Source organism: Rhinopithecus roxellana, chromosome 12 (genome assembly GCF_007565055.1).
Source record: "Rhinopithecus roxellana isolate Shanxi Qingling chromosome 12, ASM756505v1, whole genome shotgun sequence".
In the NCBI taxonomy this organism is placed as follows: Eukaryota; Metazoa; Chordata; class Mammalia; order Primates; family Cercopithecidae; genus Rhinopithecus; species Rhinopithecus roxellana.
In genome coordinates this window covers 99,546,781-99,562,481 of record NC_044560.1, presented here as the reverse complement: position 1 = coordinate 99,562,481, position 15,701 = coordinate 99,546,781, and the positions used below count along the sequence as shown (strand labels likewise).

The window sequence follows — 15,701 nt, the reverse complement described above, 5'->3', positions numbered from 1 at the left end:
ATCACCTAAGGTCATAAGTTTGAGACCAGCCTGGCCAACATGGCAAAACTTCAGCGCTACTAAAAATGCAAAACTTAGCTGGCATGGTAGTGCATGCCTGTAATCCCAGCTACTCGGGAGGCTGAAGCAGGAGAATCACTTGAACCCTAGAGACAGAGGTTGCAGTGAGCCGAGATCATGCCACTGCACTCTAGCCTGGACGGTGACAGAGCAAGACCCCATCTCAAAAACAAACAAACAAACAAAAAAAGGAAAACTAACTTCTTTAGCATGAAGTAATTTGAGAGTTAGTTATGACATTAACATGAAGTAATTTGAGAGCTAATTAGAACATTATTTGTATGAATATGAGAGTTAATTACATTACTTACTTTTCAAACAATCTACTCTTTCCAAAAAAGTATACTTGTAACTCTCCAAAAAATCTTCTACTCTTTTAAAGTTATATACAAATAATTTTTCTACCAAGTTTAGTTTTGGATTATTTTCTAACTTGGAACTCTGATTCAGGGTAAAGAATGAAGTATGAGTGCTGTATATATTTCTAATGTAAATTGTCTGATATTTCCATAGACTTACCATGGAATTAAGTTTTTTTCTATTTATTGCATCTGCAAAAATATATTGTAATATGAACTGTTTTCTAACCTGCAGTTTTTGAATAAATGTTTTTTCCCAAATTTGTTACATTTATAGGGTTTTTCTTTGATATAAATTCTCTGATGTTGAACAAAGTTTGAGCAATTGCTTCAGGGTTTGCCTCTAATACAAAATGAATACAAGATCTGTGTTACAAGTAAAGTTACAACTTTGTTTATATTTGTAATGTTTGTCTTCAAAATAAATCCTCTTCAGCACTTTAAAGGCTTACATTTTCTCAAGACTCTTTTGACAGTAATTGCACTTTTAACGCTATTAAGTATAAACTCTCTGATGTTGAATAATATGTGAGCAGATATTAATCAGTTTTTTACTTTGTATTTGTGCATTTATTTTCAAGTATAAAGGCTTTCGTGTGCAATAAGGTATGAGCATTGTGTAAGTTTTGCCACATTGTTCACACTTGTAAAAGTTTTCTCCAGTGTGAATTACCTAACCTGCAAGCAAGTGTGATAACCATTTAAAGGCTCTGTCGCATTATTCATATTTCTATGATTTCTCACCAGCACACTTTCTTTTATGTTTGGAAATATTTGCGATGTTGTCACAAGCATTGTTACAACTTTCAGGTTTGTAGAGTTTCTCTCCAGTATGAATCATATTATGTCTGTTAAGAATAAAGGAGTTGTTAAAGGCTTTGCCACATTCTTCACACTTGTAGGGTTTCTCTCCAGTATGATTTATCTTGTGTGTAGTAAGGTTTGAGGACTGGTTAAAGGCTTTGCCACATTCTTCACATTTGTAGGGTTTCTCTCCAGTATGAATTCTCTTATGTGTAGTAAGGTTTGAGGACTTTCTAAAAGCTTTGCCACATTCTTCACACTTGTAGGGTTTCTCTCCAGTATGATTTGTCTTGTGTGTAGTAAGGTTTGAGGACTGGTTAAAGGCTTTGCCACATTCTTCACATTTGTAGGGTTTCTCTCCAGTATGAATTCTCTTATGTGTAGTAAGGTTTGAGGACTTGCTAAAAGCTTTGCCACATTCTTCACATTTGTAGGGTTTCTCTCCACTATGAATTCTCTTATGTGTAGTAAGGGTTGAGGAATTGTTAAAAGCTTTGCCACATTCTTCACATTTGTAGGGTTTCTCTCCAGTATGAATTCTCTTATGTGTAGTAAGGGTTGAGGACTTGTTAAAAGCTTTGCCACATTCTTCACATTTGTAGGGTTTCTCTCCAGCTTCAATTCTCTTATGTGTAGTAAGGGTTGAGGACTGGCTAAAAGCTTTGCCATATTCCTCACATTTGTAGGGTTTCTCTCCAGCTTGAATTCTCTTATGTGTAGTAAGGGTTGAGAACTTGCTAAAAGCTTTGCCACATTCTTCACATTTGTAGGGTTTCTCTCCACTATGAATTCTCTTATGTGTAGTAAGGGTTGAGGACTGGCTAAAAGTTTTGCCACATTCCTCACATTTGTAGGGTTTCTCTCCAGTATGAATTCTCTTATGTGTAGTAAGGGTTGAGGACTTGTTAAAAGCTTTGCCACATTCTTCACATTTGTAGGGTTTCTCTCCAGTATGAATTCTCTTATGTGTAGTAAGGGTTGAGGACTGGCTAAAAGTTTTGCCATATTCCTCACATTTGTAGGGTTTCTCTCCAGTATGAATTCTCTTATGTGTAGTAAGGGTTGAGGACTTGCTAAAAGCTTTGCCACATTCTTCACATTTGTAGGGCTTCTCTCCAGTATGAATTCTCTTATGTGTAGTAAGGTGTGAGGACTGGTTAAAGGCTTTGCCACATTCTTCACATTTGTAGGGTTTCTCTCCAGTATGAATTCTCTTATGTGTAGTAAGGGTTGAGGACCCGCAAAAAGCTTTGCCACATTCTTCACATTTGTAGGGTTTCTCTCCAGTATGAATTCTCTTATGTGTAGTAAGGGTTGAGGACCCGCAAAAAGCTTTGCCACATTCTTCACATTTGTAGGGTTTCTCTCCAGTATGAATTCTCTTATGTATAGTAAGGGCTGAGGAATTGTTAAAAGCTTTGCCACATTCTACACATTTGTAGGGTTTCTCTCCACTATGAATTCTCTTATGTGTAGTAAGGGTTGAGGACTGGCTAAAAGTTTTGCCATATTCCTCACATTTGTAGGGTTTCTCTCCAGTATGAATTATCTTATGTGTAGTAAGGTTTGCAGACTGGTTAAAAGCTTTGGCACACTCCTCACATTTGTAGGGTTTCTTTCCAGTGTGAATTATCTTATGTGTAGTAAGGTGTGAAAGCCGGTTAAAGGCTTTTCCACACTCTTCACATTTGCAGGGTTTCTTTCCATTATGAATTCTTTTATGTGTAGAAAGGTTTGAGGCCTCATTGTAGGCTTTCCCACATTCTTTACATTTGTAGGGTTTCTCTCCAGTATGAATTCTTTCATGTTGAGCTAAGTGTGAAAGCACACAAAATGACTTTTCACATTCTTTACATTGGAAAGCTTTCTTTCCAGTATGTTTTATCTTATGTCTGTCTGAATTTGAAAATTTATGAAAGACTTTCATGTATTTGTCACATTGAAATATTTTGTTCTGGGCAGTTGTCAAACACTGGCTAAGTCCATTGTAACATTCTTCGCGCACCTTACACTCATCCACGCTTTTACAGTATTTTCTTAGCTGTAAATTTTCATGTCCACATTTTTTATATCTTCTCAGTATCACTTTTTGGATATAATTTTTTATGCCCTGCTTTGGCCAAAGGTCTTGGGCAAAATAAGGACATACAACTGAAAGAAATAAAAACAATAAATTACTTTACTTACTAGACTCAGACGAATATACTTTACAAATCTAACCTATAAAATGATAGACCACATCACAAGATGGCACAGCCAAATATTACATGCTGTAACATTTTCACAGCCATATAATGTAACAAAAACATACAGACCAAATTACATTTGTGAAAAATTAAAGTAAGTTAAGTGTGTGCAGTGCCCCAGGTGAGTCCAATGCAAAGAGGCACATAGGAGAAAGTAAAGTCTGTTACATTTACCTTACACAGATCTTCCTGCTTCCCTATGTAACACAGTGACTTTAGAAATAAACTGCCACCTCCTGGTTTCATTTTTAAAAGACAAATAAAATAATGGCTTATACATGTTTATTTCTCAATGACAGGGGCTTTTACAGACACTGATTCCTGTCTCTTATTGCATACAAGTTCTGAAAGAAATAGTGGTATTCTTTCAAATGACAGTTTGAGTGTGCTGGGATGAAAGATAAGGTACCAAAACAGATATATAGACCAATGGAACAGAACAGGGCCCTCAGAAAGAACACCACACATCTACAACCATCTGATCTCTGACAAACCTGACAAAAACAAGAGAAGGGGAAAGGATTCCCTATTTAATAAATGATGCTGGGAAAACTGGTTAGCCATATGTAGAAAGTTGAAACTGGATCTTTTCCTTACACCTTATACCAAAATTAATTCAAGATGGATTAAAGACTTAAATGTTAGACCTAAAACCATAAAAACCCTAGAAAAAAACCTAGGCAATGCCATTCAGGACATAGGCATGGGCAAGGACTTCATGACTAAAACACCAAAAGCAATGGTGACAAAAGCCAAAATTGACAAATGGGATCTCATTAAACTAAAGAGCTTCTGTACAGCAAAAGAAACTACCATCAGAGTGAACAGGCAACCTACAGAATGGGAGAAAATTTTTACAATCTACCCATCTGACAAAGGGCTAATTTCCAGAATCTACAAGGAATTTAAAGAAATTTACAGGAAAACATCAAACAGCTCCATCAAAAAGTGAGCGAAGGATATGAACAGACACTTCTCAAAAGAAGACATTTATGCAACCAACAGACACATGAAAAAATGCTCATCACTGGCCATCAGAGAAATGCCCATCAAAACCACAATGAGATACCATCTCACACCAGTTAGAATGGCAATCATTAAAAAGTCAGGAAACAACAGGTGCTGGAGAGGATGTGGAGAAACAGGAACACTTTTACACTGTTGGTGGGACTGTAAACTAATTCAACCATTGTAGAAGACAGCGTGACGATTCATCAAGGATGTAGAACTAGAAATACCATTTGACCCAGTCATCCCATTACTGGGTATATACCCAAAGGATTATAAATCATGCTGTTATAAAGACACATGCACATGTATGTTTACTGCAGTACTGTTCACAATAGCAAAGACTTGGAACCAACCCAAATGCCCATCAATGATAGAATGGATTAAGAAAATGTGTCACATATATACCACGGAGTACTATGCAGTCATGAAAAAGGATGAATTCATGTTTTTCACAGGGACATGAATGAGGCTGGAAACCCTCATTCTCAGCAAACTATCACAAAGACAGAAAACCAAACACTGCATGTTCTCACTCATAGGTGGGAATTCAGCAATGAGAATACATGGACACAGGGTGGGGAACATCACACACTGGGGCCTGTCGTGGGGTGGGGGCCTGGGGGATGGATAACATTAACCACCATGGCACATGTTTACCTATGTAACAAAACTGCACGTTGTGCACATGTATCTTAGAACTTAAAGTATAACAAAAAATAATAAATAAGAAAGGTAAGTTTTACAGCAGCATAAAGACTTACTATAGGAAACAATTGTAGCAAGTGATTATTGTTTTTTTTTTTTTTTTGAGACAGAGTCTTGCTCTGTTGCCCGGGCTGGAGTGCAGTGGCCGGATCTCAGCTCACTGCAAGCTCTGCCTCCCAGGTTTACGCCATTCTCCTGCCTCAGCCTCCCATGTAGCTGGGACTACAGGCACCCGCCACCTCGCCCAGCTAGTTTTTTGTATTTTTTAGTAGAGGCGGGGTTTCACCGTGTTAGCCAGGATGGTCTCGATCTCCTGACCTCGTGATCTGCCTGTCTTGGCCTCCCAAAGTGCTGGGATTACAGGCTTGAGCCACTGCGCCCGGCCCGATTATTGGTTATTAAGAAGAAACATGAATAGGCTGAGTGTGGTGGCTCACACCTGTAATCCTAGCACTCTGGGAGGCCAAGGTGCATAGATCAACTGAGGTCAGGAGTTTGAGACTAAGCCTGGGCAACATGGTGAAATCCTCTCTATTTAAAAATACAAAAGTAGCTGAGCATGGGGTCACATGCCTGTAATCCCAGCTAAGTGGGAGGCTGAGACCAGAGAATCACTTGAACCCAGGAGGTGGAGGCTGCAGTGAGCTGAGACCATGCCACTGTGCTCCAGCTTGGGTGACAGAAGCAAAACTGTTTCAAAAAAAAAAAAAAAAAGAAGAAGAAGGAACATGAATAAACTCCTTTGACAAAAACAAAACACAAAATTTTAGACAAGGCACATCCTAAAAACATGTTTGAGAGACTCCCAGAATCTCTAGCCAAGATAATTGTTTTCAGAGTATGTCAGAAAAAAATTCATTTTAAAGACTGTGACAAGTAGCTTTTTTTAATGTCCAAATCTCAATCAAAGATTACAATGTATACAAAACAGGGCAATATAATTTCATCAGAAATATTACATAAATGTCAGACAGAAACCATAATAAAGATATACACATTAATTTTAAACACTAATAAACTGAATAATATCCAATGAGTGAAACAGGAACACAGTCCACTGTAGAAAATCATAAAAATGAGGATAAAAAACAAAAATATCAAAATATTAAAAAAAAAAAACAATTTGGAGGTAAAAAAATAGAAAAATAAATAATAACTGGAAAATCCTAAAAGAAAAATGATGTAAAAATGAAGTTCAACAAACAAATTAGGATACACACAAAGATATTTATAACAAATACATATTAAGGACATTTTCAAAAATCACAGACAAGAAGAAAGTCTGAGGAGCTGCAAGATGAAAGTAATGTGTCATTTACAAACATAGTCTTACGACATAACCGTAAATTATCAACAAAAATTTTGCAGGCCAGAAAGAAACTGTGTGACACAAAATCCTTTGGGGGGGGGTGGTGGTCGGGGAGAAAAAAGCTGCTATGAAGTGAGAATAATACCATCAACAAATCTGTCCTGCCAAATAAAAAGAAAGAAACCGGCCGGGCGCGGTGGCTCAAGCCTGTAATCCCAGCACTTTGGGAGGCCGAGATGGGTGGATCACGAGGTCAGGAGATCGAGACCATCCTGGCTAACACAGTGAAACCCCGTCTCTACTAAAAAGTACAAAAAACTAGCCAGGCGAGGTGGCTGGCACCTGTAGTCCCAGCTACTCGGGAGGCTGAGGCAGGAGAATGGCGTAAACCCGGGAGGCGGAGCTTGCAGTGAGCTGAGATCCAGCCACTGCACTCCAGCCTGGGCGACAGAGCGAGACACCGTCTCAAAAAAAAAAAAAAAAAAAGTAAGAAACCTTCCAAAACAACCAAATTCTGAAAAAGTATATTAGCACTGCATATGCCTTACATATAAAAGATGATGAAAGCAGCTCCTTAACCTGAAAGTTAAAGGATTAAAAAAAAAAAAAAAAACACATAATCAAATAAAAATACATTATTTTCTGGGAAAGATATGCACATACACAAAAACAGAATCTTGTGGCATTATATAATGGTGCAGAAAACATTTTAAATTATTCTCTAAATTTTGAAAAATAAAAGCACAGAAATTATAAACATCTGTTAATGAATATACAATGTAAAAACATAATTAGCAACATCAATCACAAATTTCAGGGCAGATGTAATGAGGAAGAATTTTTTATTCAACTGAAGTTGATTTTATACCAAATTAAAAATATACTGTTGTTTCTTATAGAGGTTTTATGAAAGCCCCAAGGTACCACAAAAAAAACAAAAAATCTGTACAAATATACAAAAGTGAATTAGAAATAAGTAAAAGCATATCAATATAAAAATCGAAAAGACACAAAGACAGAGAGAAAATGAGAAGCAAAGATGCAGGAATCAAATAAAATAATTAAAAACCTAACAGTACGTCTTTATCAATTATTTAAATATATATATAATTAAGTTTCAAATCGAGATATTTTCAATAAGTAGATTTATTAAAAATTTTAAAAACCAAGATCCAACTTTTTTTTTCTACAAAAGTCAGTAGAGATCTAATGATAAAAAGCACTAAAAGGGGCAAGATGGAAGAATACATTTCATGCAAATATTAATCAAATGAGAGCAGAAGAAATCAACATAATATTATGCAAGCTACATCTTAAGTCAAAAACTGTCATATTTTATAAAATGTAGTTGAAGTCAAAACTCCAAGGAGACAAAAAAGGACATTAGAACTTACAGATTTAGGCTGGACATGGTGGCTCACGCCTCTAATCCAAGCACTTTGGGAGGCCGAGGCAGGTGGATCACTTGAAGTCCGGAGTTCGAGACTGGCCTGGCCAACATGGTGAAACCCTGTCTCTACTAAAAATATAAAAATTAACCAGGCATGGTGGTGGGCACCTGAAATCCTAGCTACTTGGGAGGTTGAGGCAGGAGAATCGCTTGAACCCAGGAGGCAGAGGTTGCAGTAAGCCAAGATCACACCACTGCACTCTAGCCTGGGACGCAGAGTGAGACTCTGTTTCAAAAAAAAAAAAAAAAAAAAAAAACCACAAAAAGAAAAACTTTAGATTTACTCACTGAGAACCTATGACAAATTTGTTTACGTGTGTGTGTGTCTGTATCTCACATTAGGGCTCCAAACATATAAAGCAAATATTGACACAATAACAGAGACACAGAGAGAGCAACATAATTACAGTAGGATATTTCAATACTGCACTTTCTGTAATAAAAATTAAATGAGAATATTAGTAAGGGAATAGAGGGCTTCCAGGCAGTATAAGACAATTATTTCTAACAGAGGTATAGAAAACACTCAACACCAGAACACACATGGTTCTCAATAGCTAATACAACATTTTCCTTGATAGACCACCTCTTATGCCAAAAAAAGAAAATAAGTCTTACCAAATTTTTTAAAACTGAAATTTTATAAATTACTTTCTATAACCAAAATGAAATGAGTATACAATGAGAAAAAAAACTGAAAAATTAACAAATACATAGAAATTAAACAACACACTCTTGAGCACGCTCTTGTGAAAGGTTAAAAAAGGTAATATTGTAAAGATGTCCATCCTGCTCAATACAATCTATAGATTTAGTGCAATGTTTTTCAAATTTCTCATTGCATTTTTGAAGAAACAGAAACAGCAATCCCTCGAGTATACAGAATCTCTACAGACAATAAAGTACCCAAAAATATTAAAAATGAAACAAAACAATATTGGAGACATTACAGTTTCTGATTTCAAAACACATTACAAAGCTACAGGATTAAAACAATTTTGTATGAGTATAAAGGTGAAAAAGTAGACTAATAAAATAGAATGCAGCACATATATAAACTCTCACATACATGGTCACATCAAGAGTCATTTGCATACCCACAATTATTTTAGCATTGTTACTAAAAGCCAATAGGTAAAAGCAAGGCAGATTTCAGTCACCAAATTGTTCAGCGATATAATTTGAAACATAAAAATACCAAAATACTACTCAGTTTGAAAAAAAGCAGGAAATATTCTAAAAACTATAAAGGTAAATCTTAATGACTTTATGCAAAATAAAATAAGGCAGCCACAAACAAGAGATTTTATGAGATATATAAAGCAGTTATACTCTTAGAAACAGAAAGCAGAATGGTATTTGAAAAGTGCCAGGAAATGGGAAACATTGGTAGTTGTTTAATGCGTATTGTAAAATTTCTAGAAGTCTTTTATAAAACAGTGTAAATATACTTCACATGCCTGAAATGTACCGTGTTTTTGAGTCAGGGTCTTACTCTGCCACTCAAGCTGGGGTGCATGGCACAATTATGGCTCACTGCAGCCTCAAACTTCCAGGTTCAAATAATCCTCCCTCCTCAATCTTCCAAGTAGATAGGATCATAGCACCATGTCTGGCTATTTTTAAGTGCTTTACAGAGATGAGGTTTCCATATGTCTTCCAGGATGTTCTCAAGCTTTTGGGCTCAAGCAGTCTTCCTGCCTTGGCCTCCCAAAATCCGGGGATTACAGACGTGAACCACCACCGTGACTGGCCGTGAAATGTACATTTAAATAGATTTAAGATGGTACATTTTAGGTTATGTTTGTACAATTGATTTTTAGAAGAATAACTGAAAAAGATTCAGAATTACAAATCTTCCCAAAAATTATCTTTCAGTCACAAGTGTTTCTCTCTCACATAGGAAGTATATTTATTATTAAACCCAAGGTGAAAATAAGAATATTTCCATGACTACTCATTTAGATAAGATAAAGCCACCATTAAAAATCAGCTAAGAAAAAAATATATACAAGATTAGCCATAACCAAAATTGGGGTTATATTTATAGATAAAAACATACACACATGTAATCAGATTGTAATAGACATATGGCTGATTTATGTCTTAAACCCCACACTGACTTCCATGTAAAAACAGAATTTCAAATTTTATAAAATTGTAAAACCACAAAACATAATAACCTTATGTTAAGAAACCTACACTGAAAAAACACACTAATATGAAACTACGGAATAATAATAAATGTTCACTCATAAAATCTGGTATGCAACTGGATGTAGCATTAATAAAGAATTTGTGTAGGTAACTGGAATACTTTACTGTAACTGTGAATTCACTGAAGGTGGCTATTTTGAATCACTGGCATGCACTGTAATGCAGTAGTTTCAGATAAAATGCAGCATAATCATCAACAGAAGATTCTAATGACAAAGTGATAAATAAGCATTTTAACAAATAAGATCATTCCTAAGTTTTAAATATATGCTATTCTTATGCAAAATAAAACTCTGTAATCCAAGTTTAGAAGCAAAAAATAGCCTTACATTGGTAAATAAAGAAAAAATATGTATTATTTTGCAGAATATGGTCAGGGCCTCTGAAATACAAAACAAATATTTGGGAACAAATTATCTCATTTTTTAGGTATTGGCTGACAAAAGTGAGTGAAAATCCTGTCATCTTTTTTTGCCTGCCTATATTTCCTTTTTGTCTGCCTACTAATTATCTAATTCACTTCAGACATAACATGTAAATTTTAGTATATTGTCCTAAATGTCTAAATCTAAAATTACAGACAAAATTGAAATAGAAAACAGAAAGTCAAAATGTACAGGAGAGTGACATCGCTAACATGGAAAAATAAAAGGTGCCTTATTTGCTTATTTTCTGACAGCAAGAAAATTCATCAGCCTCACAAAATGCCTTTATGAGAGAAACAGGAATCATGACTCAGACCTGTAATGAGAAATGCTTTAGCACAGAACTTCAAGATCAACCTGGGTTATGCAGCAAGAACCCATCTCCAAAATAAGTGCCCTTAAAAGAAGTTTGAGATCTAGGGAGGGAGTTGTGAAACTCTGCTAATGCGCAAGATTGAGGAATATCATTTTCAGAAGGCAGGCTTTCATTCAGGTGGCAAACTACAGGACCTCTGTTCTTGGCTACCGACCAGAAAATGGCCCACCAAACTTGGTCACACTGAGAATTCTGAACTTACCCTGTAATCATCCCAAACTCCTCCCAGCCACAGTCTGGGAGAGGTCTTGCCCTTCCAGAGGCCTGGAGAGAGATACCCATTTATAGCCATGCAGCACACCTGCAGGCCTTGGCCCTTACTGTGGTCCCTGAAGCAGTTCTATGACGGTTTTATCACCCTGAGCCAAAGTTCATGGCAAGTTCTGCCTATGTAGAAACCCACACAGTGACCATGGGAAATCCTCTCTGGTACTCAGTGAAAGCCAAACTCATCTACATCCCAATATAAAGCCTACCATATGCAGACCCAAGTGCAGAAACCTGCCCTAGCATCTGCACTACAGAGCAAAGTCCTGAAGGATATGCACTCTGTCCAAAAATAAAATGAGAATTACAACTACCCAAGCCCCTTGTAACAAGCCAACTAAAGGTGGACCCTAATGCAGACCCAGCAGCCTTTGTAAACAAGCTACTACCCCTCTCCACTACAAACCCATAGGACATCCCATCACCCTGGGGGCTCAACAAAAGATCTTTACTTTCTGAAACCAATTTACAAAAACTTGAAGAGGGCCGGGTGCAGTGGCTCACACCTGTAATCCCAGAACTTGGGGAGGCCAGGGTGGGAGGAATATGAGGTCTAGGAGTTCGAGACCAGCCTGGCCAATATGGTGACACCCCATCTCTACTAAAAATACAAAAAAATTAGCCAGGTATGGTGACAGGCACCTGTAAACCCAGCTACTCAGGAGGCTGAGGCAGAAGAATCGATTGAACCCAGGAGGCAGAGGTTGCAGTGAGCCGAGATGGTGCCATTGCACTCCAGCCTGGTGATAGAGCGAGACTCCATCTCAAAAAAAAAAAAAAAAAAAAAAAAAAAGAAAAGAACAGAAAATACAATTCTCACATAGAATTACAATAAACTTTGAATAGTCAAAGCAATCTTGAAAAAACAAGGACAAAGCAAAACATCATACTTTATTATAATTTCAAACTATACTTCAAGACTATAATAAGACAGAATGCAATGTGCAGAAAAATTACCAATAAAAAACCAATGGAACAGAAACCACTACTCTCACATATTTAGGACATGATGTAAAAAGAGAACTTAAAAAACAGTTTAACACAGAGTTTCTCAAAAGTATGCAGATTATCTGTGTTTTCAAAAACAAGCAGTCAGATTTTGCAGTCTCTTATATGCCACGAAGAGGACTGTCTTGGCTGTCACTGTAAACTTGAAGGAAGGTCACCAAAGGGAAAGTAAAATCTTTAGCAATTTTACAAAGATAAGACAGAAGATGCTTCTTTGTGAGAGCAAAAAAAAAAAAAAAAAAAAAATTCAGGCTTCCTAGAAACTATTTCCTTTGGAACACAGATTTCAAATCATTTTAAGGACTTTTCTTTTTTCTGCTTTGGACCTCTTATCTGTGTTGTCTGTTGTATTCACTTTCACTCTTACCTACCTGGGGGTGCAGCTCCCATCTTATGTCTCTTCACATTCCAAGGTTCTTTTCCTTGCTCCAGACAGGTGATCAGGTCTGGCTTAGAGGCAGCAATACCTGTTTTATTAAAAATAACCTGAATCGTGCTCATATTCCCCAATTATCAATTTAGTAGTGTGTTCAGTAAAAATGATGTAATAGAATATTCTAGTAAATTAATTCCAAAATACTAATTTACAACAAAAAAATTTATTTAGGAAATATTTTAATTTTGTATGTTCTTAATTTTACTACCTGGTACTACTAAATCAAAAATTGGTAGTGGCAATTACATTTTAAGATGTGGGCAACAGTATGTTAAGCCACTAAATTTCGAAAATTAACGCTAATCCACAGTGAAGGACACAGATCAGCTCAGGAGTGTGGAAAGTTCAGGTCAAAATGAAACATCTTGAAATTCCTTTCTACACAGACAAATCTTGAAGTTAAAAAAACAAAAACAAAAACCAGAGATCTGAAAGCATAAATTGCCAAAAACCATTCTACAAAAAAGAGAAATAAAACTTATAGGGTATATTAGGGAATTGTGTACTGAAGTTATCCTCACCCAGGAAGACCAGGTTTCTGTAGTTCTCTAACATCACATTCCTATATAAATTCTGCTGTGCAGTGTCCAGGCATTGCCACTCCTCCAGAGAGAATTCTACGGCCACATCCCTAAATGTCAACACTCCCTGAAAAACATACAAACACATACACACACATGCATATTTATCATGTGGCCATGAACAGAATTTTTAATTTGACACAAGGTAAAACAAGAGTAAAGAGAACTGGTTCTTACTTATAGGAGTGACTGAAAATATTTAATAAACAACTTTCCTTTTTTTTTTTTTTTTTTTTTTGAGAAGGAGTCTCACTCTGTTGCCCAGGCTGGAGTGCAGTGGTGCAATCTCGGCTCACTGCAACCTCTGCCTCCTGGGTTCAATCGATTCTTCTGCCTCAGCCTCCACCTCCAGGTTCATGCCATTCTCTTGGCTCAGCCTCCCGAGTAGCTGGGACTACAGGCACCCTCCACCACGCCCGGCTAATTTTTTGTATTTTTTTTAGTAGAGACGGGGTTTCACTGTGTTACCCAGGATGGTCTAGATCTCCTAACCTCGTGATCTGCCCTCCTCGGCCTCCCAAAGTGCTGGGATTACAGGCTTGAGCCACCGCGCCCGGCCTAATAAATAACTTTCAACACAGAAATATTCTCTAATGTATTCTCTAACTCTGAGAAAAGAGAGTAGTATAAGATCCACAACATCAATGTATAGATGACACTTTTCTGGATGATGAAGTATAAAATTGAGGGCATTAACACTAACATGTACATTTTTTAGTGCTATATTTACATCATACAGAATAAGCTGTGTAAAGTTTTCAGATGGAAAAGACATACTCAGAAATTACTGCTCAAATGTTAATGTGTACAATAAACTGGAGATCTTGTTAATCCTGATTATTTTTTCAGAAAATCTCAGCCGGCATGGTGGCTCATGCCTGTAATCCCAGCACTATGGGAGGCTGAGGTGGGTGGATCACGAGATCAGGAGATAGAGACTATCCTGGCTAACACGGTGAAACCCGTCTCTACTAAAAATTACAAAAAATTAGCCAGGCGTGGTGGCGGGCGCCTGCAGTCCCAGCTACTGGGGAGGCTGAGACAGGAGAATGGCGTGAACCTGGGAGGTGGAGCGTGCAGTGAGCTGAAATCACACCACTGCACTCCAGCCTAGGAGACAGAGCAAGACTCCATCTCAAAAAAAAAAAAAAAAAAAAAAAAACTGTAATAAAATGAGTTTCTGAATCTCTAACAAGCTCACCAGTAATGCCCATGGGTTTGGCCCAAGAAAACTATTTTGTCAAACATCCAGTAAGTGGAAGAGCCTGTGTGTTTTTCAGTTTTTCTGGCCTGTAAACAAAGATGAGAGCTTTCATTTTCTAAAGACAGGTAACTGAAAAGAAAACCTAAGAAAGGTCAGCTGCCAGATTAAATGTGATTGTTTGTGCACATCTGCTAAATAAAGGTAATAATGAAGAGAAAAATAACTAACTCTATAGAAAAAAAAAAATTCTGTCACAGAGCTCATTAACCAAGTGAGTTATTAACATCAACTGAATGAAGACAAATGTTTATGATATGCTGATGCACAGAGAAGGACACGGCATCACTGCTATGGTAACTCCCACCAAAAGTAAATTACAGCCTGAATTTAATCATATAGGAACATTGGCTTTATGCAAAGTTCCAGATACCGATATCTGCCATGTTCTGTACATTTTAATAGTGATTTTCAGACCGTAAAAAGCAAGTATCTCCTAACAATTTTTTTTTTTCAAAACTGTCTGGGTAATAAATGCCATCCCATTTAAATAAGCATTTTCCTTTTTTTTTTTTTTTTTTTTTGAGACGGAGTCTCGCTTTGTTGCCCAGGCTGGAGTGCGGTGGCGCGATCTCAGCTCACTGCAAGCTCCGCCTCCCGGGTTTACGCCATTCTCCTGCCTCAGCCTCCCCAGTAGCTGGGACTAGAGGCGCCTGCCACCTCGCCTGGCTAGTGTTTTTTTGTATTTATTTTATAGTAGAGACGGGGTTTCACCGTGTTAGCCAGGATGGTCTCAATCTCCTGACCTCGTGATTCACCCATCTCGGCCTCCTATAGTGCTGGGACTACAGGCTTGAGCCGCCGCGCCCGGCTAAATAAGCATTTTCTTAATCCTGTTCTGCATACAGCTAATGGAGAACAGAGATGGAACCGCAACATCACATGCTCTCCGTCTTTACTAAGGACCCCAGCTTTTCCCCAATAGGAATACTGAGTATCCACACCTTTCCATGTTCCACAGCCATGAAATAAAAGTTCTTAATATTGCAGTTCATAAATTCATGGTGAGAATTCTTTATGACATATAAGAAGCCATGATGTTGAGAATGTAGAGAAGACTCTGGTATACAGGAAAGAAATATTTTTCAGATCCCCTTGACTATAATAAGAAGTAAAAAGTAGTTAAAACAAACTCATTAGGAAGAAAAAGCACAAGTAGAAAAGTAAAGCTCTGCAAGTATTGAAC

General features: G+C 37.2%; 1 protein-coding gene across 1 annotated transcript; it reads right to left on the bottom strand.

The window, feature by feature from the left end:
• Nucleotides 1-1,057: 1,057 nt before the first annotated feature.
• On the bottom strand, nt 1,058-15,473 carry LOC104663107 (zinc finger protein 492-like). Its single transcript, XM_030913690.1, has 7 exons — nt 15,460-15,473; nt 13,195-13,321; nt 12,609-12,704; nt 2,965-3,374; nt 2,007-2,796; nt 1,338-1,838; nt 1,058-1,083 (listed from the first exon to the last, which is right to left on the bottom strand). The coding sequence occupies exons 2-7, from the start codon at nt 13,226-13,228 to the stop codon at nt 1,058-1,060; spliced, it is 1,857 nt and encodes a 618-aa protein (XP_030769550.1). The 5' UTR covers nt 13,229-13,321; nt 15,460-15,473.
• Nucleotides 15,474-15,701: the final 228 nt, after the last annotated feature.

Bases quoted from the DNA above. Each gene is read 5' to 3' on its own strand.
- LOC104663107 (XM_030913690.1), bottom strand. From the start codon at position 13,228: ATGTTAGAGAACTACAGAAACCTGGTCTTCCTGG. The intron at 2,797-2,964 runs GCCTCAAACCTT...GCTTTTAACCAG, and splicing joins GTGGGAAAGCCTACAATGAG to TCTGCAAACCTTACTACACA. The intron at 1,084-1,337 runs ATACTGGAGAGA...TAGGTAATTCAC, and splicing joins TACTACACACAAGATAAATC to ACTGGAGAAAACTTTTACAA.